General features: G+C 31.3%; 1 protein-coding gene across 5 annotated transcripts; it reads right to left on the reverse strand.

The window, feature by feature from the left end:
- Positions 1-1,519: 1,519 nt before the first annotated feature.
- Positions 1,520-6,423, reverse strand: LOC131652510 (zinc finger CCCH domain-containing protein 55-like). 5 transcript variants are annotated; one of them, XR_009298730.1, is made up of 9 exons: positions 5,104-6,423; positions 4,828-5,016; positions 3,633-3,812; positions 3,417-3,511; positions 3,012-3,263; positions 2,753-2,927; positions 2,456-2,660; positions 2,310-2,360; positions 1,520-2,197 (listed from the first exon to the last, which is right to left on the reverse strand). XR_009298730.1 is itself a non-coding variant. In XM_058922371.1 (8 exons), exons 1-7 carry the CDS (start codon positions 6,105-6,107, stop codon positions 2,474-2,476), a joined length of 2,082 nt encoding a protein of 693 aa, XP_058778354.1. In that variant the 5' UTR covers positions 6,108-6,423; the 3' UTR covers positions 1,521-2,205; positions 2,456-2,473. The 5 variants fall into 5 exon arrangements, 2 of the variants coding, with proteins under 2 accessions (XP_058778354.1, XP_058778355.1); XR_009298729.1 differs by having other exon boundaries at positions 1,520-2,225; XR_009298728.1 differs by having other exon boundaries at positions 1,521-2,205.
- Between the last annotated feature and the right edge of the window lie 5,019 nt (positions 6,424-11,442).

Consider the following 11,442-nt stretch of genomic DNA (forward strand, 5'->3'; position numbering starts at 1 on the left):
GATTTATAGTAAGAAGCGTAGACACGCCTAACCGAGTTTTTACATAAACGACAAATTTCAATAGACAGAGACACAACTGCAAATGCTTTATAGTAAGAGACGCAGACACGCCTAGCCAAGTTTTTACAGAAACTACAAATGTTCAATAGACAGAGACACAACTACAAACAATTTATAGTAAGAGACGTAAACACGCCTAACCAAGTTTTTACATAAACTACAAATGTTCAATAGATAGAGACACAACTACAAATGCTTTATAGTAATAGACGCAGACACACCTAACCAAGTTTTTACAGAAACTACAAATGTTCAATATACAGAGACACAACTACAAATATTTTATAGTCAAATATAAATGCTCGATAGTATGAGAATAGACACAACTTCACAAGTATTTTACATGCAAATATACAAATGTTTTATAGTTACATACACAGAGTTTTTACATAAACTACAAATGTTCAAAGGACAAAGACACAACTAGTCAAATATAAATGCTCGATAGTAAGAGAATAGACACAACTTCACAAGTATTTTACATGCAAATATACAAATGTTTTATAGTTACATACGCAGAATTTTTACATAAACTACAAATGTTCAATAGACAGAGACACAACTACAAATATTTTGTAGTCAAATATAAATGCTCGATAGTAAGAGAATAGACACAACTTCACAAGTATTTTACATGCAAATATACAAATGTTTTATAGTTACATACGCACAGTTTTTACAAAAACTATAAATGTTCAATAGACAGAGACACAACTACAAATGTTTTATAGTCAAATATAAATGCTCGATAGAAAGAGAGTAGACAGACTTCGTATCGTGTGTCTTCAAATAAATGTTGCACAGTTTTATAACTTCTGCATTAGTATTTCTGTTTATTGAGAGCTACAGTAGAATGATAAAAGCAATCTGTATAGTAAGTAATGAGTACTCAAATGACATTAAAGGCCTTTAACATTTATTCAGACCCTACGTGCCTTGCAACTTCTACATTAAATTATCATAGTAGTAATCATCATGCACAACATCTATAATATTAAATATCATTCATTCATCTTAGTACAAAATATCTCTTACTCAAAATTATAACAATTTTATTACCATTCTGACTTCAAAAAACAAAAACATAAGTGAGTTGAGTGGGTGTGACTTTTTAAGAAATGAATTATTTTTACAGTACTAAAAAGGAAACAAAATAATCATGATTAATCCATCAACTACTAAAATAAAACTCAACCCATCAAAGAGTTCAGACCCTTTTTTAAAGCCTGCAACATAAAACAAATGAGGCAATGCATGCCAAGACAAAACAAGCTCTCATATCCATAAAACAATATTCAAAAACAAAACTTCAAACTAAACTCATGTCTTTCTAGATGATAAATTTAACAGACCCGTGAATAATATTATATACACATGGTCGGTTAAATTTTTCGATCATCGGTGATATCGGCGATAACGCGCGCCGATATATAGTAAATAAAACAAAACAAGAAAAAAAGATGATAGTGAAAGGAGTGTGATGGAACAGTACAAATTGTTTGTATACTGTCACAAGCATGTGAAAGCAGGTGAACCCCCACCCTACAAACAACCCCACAAGTGGACCTTACCATTCAGTCTCACCACCAATATCCGACAAAAATCTATTTCCTACCAATTCTATTCTTTCCATTTTATTTATCATTCTAACAAGATCAACAAAAATAAATCCTTCACAATATTGCATGCATGGTAAACTAATATGTCTATTTTAAGACGATGATATTTTCGGGCAAGAGATTTTTACTAATTAAACACAAACATAACATAATCACATAGTCTATATATTACATGAAAGGTAAAAACAACATTTTTTTTTTTTGTTTTTCTGTCTGGAAATGAAATGGGAAATGATGAAAATGATGAAAGAAAACTAGTCTTATATAGTCTTATAGTAATATATAAACTAATATGTCTCTATCCATGTATGCAATATGTGTATTGCTTGGTTGCTGTTAGTAGTATGTATTTGATGATGATTGATGATTGATGATCGATGATGACGACGATGATATGATGATGATGACCTTAGTTTTGATTCTCTTGCTCTAGGAACCAACTAGTCTCTTGATCTAGGTGTATTCAGCTATACATCTAGAAGATTTTTTTCTTCTAATATACGATTGATTCTATAAACCTGCACTTCTGCATACAAAACAACATAACTATCATTTATTAAATAGGTTTATTTGTTTTTTACTTGTAAAGGAAAAAAAGAGTCAAAAATGGATATGAAAAAATATTATTACCCTAATTAATATAACATGATCTCTTGCCCGCCCCTCTTCTATTTTTATTACCTATGATTCGAAATATCGATATGTATAATGAAGCCTGAGAAATATATAAATATACATATATAGATATATATTAATGTAAAGAAAATAATTAGTACCTTGATTTGTAAGGAAAATTAAAGGGACGCGTTGTTGTTGCCCGGTGCAGTTGTTGTTGTTGACGAGTCTGGCTTCTGGGATGAGATAGTGGAAAATGCAGTGCTCTCATTGACGTTTTCGAGTGGAGAGAAATCGGACCGATGATCTCCAGCTGCTTTGGTTGGGGAAGCAAAGAGACTCTCAGGAAGGGTTTGCTCCACGTTTCTTCGGCGTCAAGAAACAATAATGTAAATATCAGAATATTGGTAGAAATATAAATATGATCTGAAGAAAAGTCGAGTCTCATGCATTCATACCGAGTGCCGAGATCTACAGCTTCTGAGTTTGCAGTATTGATTACGTTTCCACTTTCAGCAGCAGCGATAGCAGCACCAATGCGGGATGTATCAGCTTCTTTCTGTAACTGTAACTGCTGCTGCTGCTCAGATGCAGCGCCGAAAGAACCGGTAGAAGTGAGGTTGACAGCGTAGCCTGCAATGGAAAATATATTAACCATGTAAACTGCACGTAACTGTTCGTTAGAACTATGCGATAGGCTATCGTAAATTGACTAACCAGTAATATCTCCTTGAATGTTATCGGGAGAAAGACCTGCATGGTTAACATGGGTATGAAGTTGATGAGGAAAAATAAAAGGAGCCCCGAGAGAGAGACTGCGCTGGTGGTGGATCGGAATATTCTTGAAGTCTGGAAGCTGCAGACTCTTCAGCCTCCTTTCTTGGAATTCAAGGACTTGCTGCAACTCAGCCTGCTCTTCTATTTTCCTTCTCAATAAGATGTCATGCGGATTATACATCATTCTTGCTCCTGCGTAAAATATGTTCGGTCAAACGCTGCATGAGATGAGACTCTATTGCAAGTTCTTGCATGCATGTAAAATATAAAGAAACCCTACGAAGTGCACGACATCTCGAGAAACCGAGTAGAATAAAGAAGCCAGTATGAGAAAATTTTACTTACCATGATGGAATTCAAAAGGTTCTTTAGATTCAAACCCAGAGGGACTTAAACACGGTGAAAAATCGCCCCTCTCTAGTTGCTGTGGATGTTGTCTCCTGAATACACAAGTCACACTGATATTAATCCAGGAATCGTAAGATTGAATACATAAGTCACACTGATATTAATCCAGGAATCGTAAGATATAGGATAAACAAATACAAGACGCGCACTTACTTGTCAGGAACTTTGCCCTTCTCCTTGTAGGGTTTCACAAGCACGCGTGAATCGCATATAAAATGAGGATTCCCTTTCGATAATATGTTTCTCACCGTCTCTGGAAAGACAAAGGTAACAAACCCGAACATACGCTTCTGCTGGTAAGGAATTCTCACGTCTTGGACAGGTCCATATTTGCTTCAAAATAACAAAAGCGAGTCAATGAATGTATGAAATCGCTTGACGTGGATTTGAGTGCATGCATACAAAAACACCACAAAATTTTAGATACAGACACTACGTTGTTACGCGTAAGTAACATCAAGTTCTAGATCAATCAGATATCACGGCGGCAATAACCATGCAAAGGAAAAAATTAACTACCAATTCGATTATACATACAAAACACATTCACGTACGTGTCAAAAAGTAGACAGCATCACCAAGAACACTGAAAAGTTATTAATAGAATCAGCTTCGATAACGACAAATGATGTGTCCAAATAAGATTAACAATACATATCAAATCAGGATCGATAACGATAAATAATGACTCGAAACTACGAATGTCGGTATCTTCGGAGCTTCTTAACAATACAAAATTAAGTTAGTTATATCTTAAGGGAAAACGCACATTAAAGTGATACCTAAAAAGGTAAACGATTAACCGAGTCTCCTCGTAGGAGACATACATCATGATCTGCAAAATTTGTTGCCTAATACAAAAAGACAAACTCTATACGTTACACATAAAACACGGCTTCGAAAGGAAGCACGTAACGTGACGTATTATCGTCATGTCGAGAAATTATTGAGTTTAAATAGTATATTGAAAAAGGGTGGCTGCGAAAAGTCGTTAATTTTACTAAGCAAGCTCAAATCAATCAAGGATGGCAAAAAGACACATTACATAAGTTAGGAGTCAGGATCAACATCAGAGGCAATCAAAATCCATCTTCATCACACCAAGGAGAACATGCAAAACCACTTTCATGGTATGCACAGTCAAAATCGCGGAAAATTACCGCAAATTTTCACTCTAAAGCATTGAACCTGGAATGATTAATGGCAATATTTGAGAACTTATTTCAATAACTTCTCCATTGCATGTCTGCGCAAATAACCTAGCTACACGTTAATGCGATAAAACATCACATTTATCACCTGCATGTCATTAGTATGTCATTAGTGAGTCATTTACGGCGTGTTTTACCTGAAATACTCCGAAACATCTTCATCTTTGAATGTGCTTTCAGCAGGAAAGGTTAAATAAATCTGCCGCGAAGCCGAGTTTGGCTTATCCCCAGCAACCATGGCGAGAAACTCATTCCTTTCGGGCCTTCCCCGACCACTAATGTTGAAATATTCCTCACCCATCATAAAAGCCGCTGCAGCCGCAGCTCTGAAATGCAACAACAAAGCCATGCATAACCATATTAGAACAAAACATTCACAAAAACAAAAAGTAAAACAAAGCAAGCAAATAAACCTTTGATTATCATTGTGCTGCTGCATCAGAAAATCAATGTACTTGTCGTACGAAGACGGGGATGTTCCACCAGCAGCAAGTTGTGATGCAGCCAGCAACCTTTGATGCTGAGCAGCTTTGAACCTCATGAACTCTTCATGCTGCTCCAATCCCTCAAACTTCGAGGGTGAACCAACAACAGCAACAGAATTAACATCAATTGAATCAGCATGAACAAACTTACAATTAGAACCATTTTTACAAAAGCCTCTAGCATAGTAAAGACATGGCTTAAAACCAAATCCTACTCCACTCTCTTCCACACCAAAACCAGCATCACTTGCAGAAAAACTCCTCCTATGATTAGCATCACCATTGTTACCAGACATCCAATTCTGAGGTCCAAGACTCATTTCATGACGCGGATCAACCAAATCGTCACCATTAGATGACTCATTGAGAAAAGGAAAATACTCATTCAGGTGTTGCTCATCAACAAATTCACATTCACCACCATTATTAACCCTTGGTGAGAAAGAAGTGGAACCACCACCAACACCAGAACTAGAACCACCAACACCAACAACACCAGCACCAGTTTGCATATTCTCATAAGAGAGTAAAGGATTAAACTTTGGACTCATTGGATTCTTTTGAAAAGAGGGTTGTGGCCAAACATTGGAAGAAGAAGAAGGAGAAGGAGGGTTTCTAGTGAAGTCAAAACCATTAGCAACGGTTCCAACGCCTCTAGGAGAAGATTTTGAAAAAGGGTTTGTAGAAGTTGAAGCGATTCTACCAATTGGGTTAAGAGGTGAAGGAGAAGAAGGGTTTGACAGTGCCATACCCAAATGGCTCTTGACCCTAACAGCAAGATTATGAATAACATGGTCAGGGCAACATGCTAAACGTACTAATTCATATTCTTCAAGGTTCATCAGAAGATAACCCATGATTTTTGAAGCATTTTCAGGGTCAAAGTTCTTGACTTTAGCAAGAACTACATTTGTTGCTTCACAAGAACCCATTTCAGAAAACAAAGAAAAATTGAAACTTTCTCGCTCAGAAATGAAATTTAGAGTAAAGGGTTCAGAGAAACAATGGTGGTGAAGATTTTTGATTTCTCTTACAACATAACTCACAACAATAGGTTTTGGTGGCTATCTATATACTCAACAAAACAACACACACACTCTCTCTCTCTCACTATGTTTTGTTGTTTTCTCTCTCTCTATAATCTCTCTCTCTCCTATCTCTATAGCGTCAGAGAGATAGATTTCTCAGATCCACAACAACAACATAAGTAAAAAAAACACAGCAAAAACACAACCTTATACAAGGTTTTTTGTTTTTTTGAGAATTTTTTATATTCCTATATATCATGGAAATCATGGTCTAATTATTATTAATATTGTAATATTATAATAATTTAATTAATTTTTATAAAAAAGTTGATGAAAAATATTTATGGAATGTTTTCAAAAGTTGAAATGTTTTAAAAGCTATTAAAGGTGAAAACTTTTTTTGTGCATATTCACATTAATTGAAATTATAATACTATTAACTGTTGAAGAAAAAATTTTAAACTTTATGAAACAAAAAGTACTGTTGCTATAGGACAACTTGATTTGTTATCATCCAATAGTGATTTTTTAAATAAAAACAAACTTTACCGACCCAAATTTCCTTAAAATGTTATCAATTTGCACCTGAAATACTCATTATATAACTCAAATTTTTGTATATTTTATTATGTTATTTTAGAAATAATATATAATATAATAAAATAATATTGAGATGAGTTTATACAACTGTTAAAAAGAATTATACAATTAGTGTAAACAATTAGTCTATTTAGTAGATATATATTATTTTTAATATAATTGTTTATAGATGCTTCTATAATAATTTATTGCATTTAAGACATAAATGATAATTTTATTAAGAAATATATTATTATTTTTTACTTGTAAAGAAATAAATTTGAAATTAATGACAACGTCTTAATTTAATTTAGAAAAATATATTACTTCATCTATCTCGCGATATTTATGATATTTTTAAAACTAAAAATTATTTTAAAATATTGCGGTTTTTAGATTCTAATATAATTTAGTTGTTTGCTTTTTAGTTTTAAAAATAAAAAATTATTTTAAAATAATTTCCGTTTTTAGTTTCTAATATAATCATGAATAACATTCTCTTTCTTTTATTTATTATATTTTTAAACTATATAAAATTATGAAATACAACAAAATATTAATCAATGATTGTAACATTGTAATATATTCATGTAATTTATATGACCTATTAATGATGAAGGTAATAATCATACAAATATTTGCACATTTAAATTCGTTGAAAATCATATTAGCTACCTACATATTTTTATTATAATAATTACACAAATATTTATTTATTAAATATCTACATATATGGTAAAAAAATATATGAATGCATATATTAGGACAATTTCATCTACACCAATCAAATTTGTTACGCACTCTGATGATAAAGACTCTTCTGAAACATTCTGAAGATAAAACTCTTCTGAAACTGTTAAACATTGGTCTGTGACAATATTTCTCTCTGTTAACATGTGATCTCTAGTATTTCTGAATTTATGTGATCTTTAGTGTCTCTGAAACTATCAAACATGTGGTCTCTAGTGTCGCGACTTCAGGTATATCTTCTAAGTATTGTATTCTAGGGCATCAGACCATGTTTTCCCCTTCATTCATGTATTTTCCACCCTAAAGAGTGTAACATTTGTGTCATTTGTGTCATTTGCCTGAATTTTCCACCCTAAAGAGTATAACATTTGTGTTTTCATTTGTCTGTATTTATGTCTGTGTCTGATTGTTTTTTCTAATGGTCAATCCCCAACTGTCTCTGGCTCTGACTGATTTTACTTTTCAAAAGATATCTTTCTCAATTACTACTTATTTATTTATTTTTTGAATTTCAATTAAGTTTAATTTCTATTTCTCAACCCACTTTAAGTCGGATTTATTTATTTTTTGAATTTCAATTAAGTTTAATTTCTATTTCTCAACCCACTTTAAGTCGGGAGAATAGGTCGGGATAAGTTTTTATTAAGAAGAGAGAATAGAAGGGAAGGAGACCGAGAGAAGTTTGCATGAAGAAGAGGAAATAGAAAAAAATAAGACAAATATTGTGAAAATTTTACATAATCTCTTCTCTCATCTTCGTAAAAATGAAGAGGAGAGAAATTTAATATTGTAATTATAATATAGAAGTAATATTATAGCAAACTAACCATCAAACCTATTAAAATATTTATATATTTAGCCATGAAGTAAAATACAAAAAATATTAAATTAACCATCAAACCTATTAAAATATTTATATATTTAGCCATGAAGTAAAATATAAAAAATATTAAAAAATAAAATAAACATGAAAAATATGGAAGTAGGTAAATATAAATATATATATATATATATATATATATATATATATATATATATATATATATATATATATATATATATATATATATATATATATATATATAATTAAATATATAATTAGCAATTAAAATCATTATCTTCTCTTTCATTTTCCTCTCTCTACTTCGAGCTAACAAATTAACCATAAAACCTATTAAAATATTTATATATCTAGCCATGAAGTAAAATATAAAAAATATTTAAAAAATAAATAAACATGAAAAAAATGTAAGTAGGTAAATATTAAAAAAACATTAAAAAATTAATATATATATATATATATATATATATATATATATATATATATATATATATATATATATATATATATATAATTAAAATTAAAATCATTATCTTCTCTTTCATTTTCCTCTCTCTATTTCGAACTAACAAAGTTCATAAATTACAACGGGTATTTGCATATCATTTATATTATATTAGAAAACTTGTTATAAGAAGATTGAACAACTTAGCAATCTTTATTTTCTTAATAAATAGCCTTGTAATTTTCCTTATTATAATTCTTTTTTCAAAATTTCCTAATCTTACAAATATTATAAAAACGCTCTTTTTTGAAAATTATTTAATCTCACAAACATGTCATAATGTTCTTAATAAAACATGTGCTTCTTCTCTTTATATCTCTCAAGATAAAAATTTCAATTAACTCATCCATTATAGGAATTTTATATACTAACCTGAGACTAAATCTCGCATTAAATCTTTTGTTAATTATGTTACCATACAATTTTTTAATTAAAGTCAAGATGAATGTAGTCATAATATATTAGAAGTCAACATGCCCCGTTTTATCAATGCATTGACATCTCACATCACACATATTGTGTAGAAATCCCACATCAGAACTCTATTGTATAACAAAAGTATCATTTCCTTTTTCACAAATTTCCAATAATTTTAAACTAAAATGTGTTTTGATTCAACATAATAGCAAATTACCTTTGCTAGCATGTTTACCCAACATAGAGACAAGTTAGATCCTCGAGTTGGAAAATGTATTTTGTTAGATTTTTAACAAGGTACTAAATGATACTTGATATTTGATCTCTTGCATCACTCTACCTTCATTTCATGAAATGTAATTTTCCAAGAGCATGTTTTCCTTATATTATTCACTCATGAAATGTAATTTTCCAAGAGCATGTTTTCCTTATATTTTTCAAACCTCTCAAATTCTTCAACGGAGGGAGCCCATGTCTATAGAAATTCAAGCCTTGCAGGACAATCATACATGTTCCATCACGAACCTCACACATGGTAAAAGTTCTATTGACTACCAAATACCATGATAGTGGCAAGATAGATAGATACAAAGCAAGGTTAGTCACTAAGATTTATACCCAAATTACTAGTATTGACAATTTGGAACGTACTTACATCCTTGTTTTTAAGTTAACTACAATAAGACTTATTTTAGCTCTTTCTTTTACTAATAATTGCCACATATATCAATTCAATGTACATAACACATTTTTACATGGTGACTTACAATAAGAGTTATATATGTCTCTACCTTTTAGTTTAAGTCAAATCAAATCAAACAAAGTTTGCGGATTTGACTAAATTCCTCTATGGATTAAAACAATCTAGCTAACGATGACTTTTTAAAATCATCACATGCTCTTATTTCAAAAAATTACAATCAGGTTGTTTCTGATTCTTCTCTTTTTTTACTAAAATTTCTCCAAACTCATTTACTGTCTTGTTTATTTATGTAGATGACTTAATTCTTGTTATGATTTGTCATAAATAGAGTTAATTAGAGCACTCTTTCATCAGACATTCAACATCAAGGACCTCGATCATTTGAAATAATTATTGGACTTCGAAGTTTCTATATCCACTAAAGGCATTCATGTTTTCCAATACAAGTATAGCTCTGACCTTATTACTGATACATGAACACTTGGATCAAAACTTCTAACAACTCATATGCAAAGAGGTGTGAAGTTAACATAATTATCAAAGTCTCTCATATCTGACCTAAAACCTTACAAATGAAATGACTCATTGATATTTCAATTGACCTTGCCAACACAAAACATAACTTAGTTTATAATGGTGCAACAACTAAGCCAGTTTGTGTATAAGTCAACTCAATAGCACATTGATGTTGCCACAAGAGTTCTTAAATATCTCAAGTTTTGCCCAACTCTTGAACTTTTCTTCCATTCACATTCTCAACTGCAACTTTAAACTTTTTATCACCCTGATTGAGTAACTTGCCCTAACACTAGGTGTTATATCAACAGATAATGCATATTTTTTGGAAGTACTCTGATTTCTTGGAATTCCAATGAGCAACCAACTATGTCAAAATCCTTATTTGAGTCTGAATATCAAGTGATGGCAACCAGTGCCTGTGAATTGCAATGGCTCATATATTTATTGCATGATTTCCAAGTAAAATTTAAATTTGTTGCCATGCGCTACAGAGATGGCCAATCATTCTGTCATATCACCTCAAATTCATCATTTCACAAGCAAAGCAAACACATAGATTTGAACTGCCACATAATCGGGGAGAAATTATAATTCAAGTCGTTAAATCTATTATTTATCTCTTCCAACAAACAACTGAGTGATCTTCTCACCAAGCCTCTTGATCCTCATCTTTGTTTACTAATCTTGCATTCAAACTAGGACTAATCTCCAATTACCATGAACTTGAGAGAGACTATGTGATATAATTAACTATATTATATGTTAGTTGTTAAGGAGTTAGTTAGCATATCTAAATTATTATAACCAACTTCATTTGGTCACATTTTACATAAATGACATTTAGCCTTTTGTATTTTACTAATAGCATATTTGTTTTGATTTTTTGAAAAGTCAAAAGTAATTCTAGAGGTATAGAATTGATTTC

The sequence above is a fragment of the Vicia villosa genome, linkage group LG2 (assembly GCF_029867415.1).
Source record: "Vicia villosa cultivar HV-30 ecotype Madison, WI linkage group LG2, Vvil1.0, whole genome shotgun sequence".
Classification (NCBI taxonomy): Eukaryota; Viridiplantae; Streptophyta; class Magnoliopsida; order Fabales; family Fabaceae; genus Vicia; species Vicia villosa.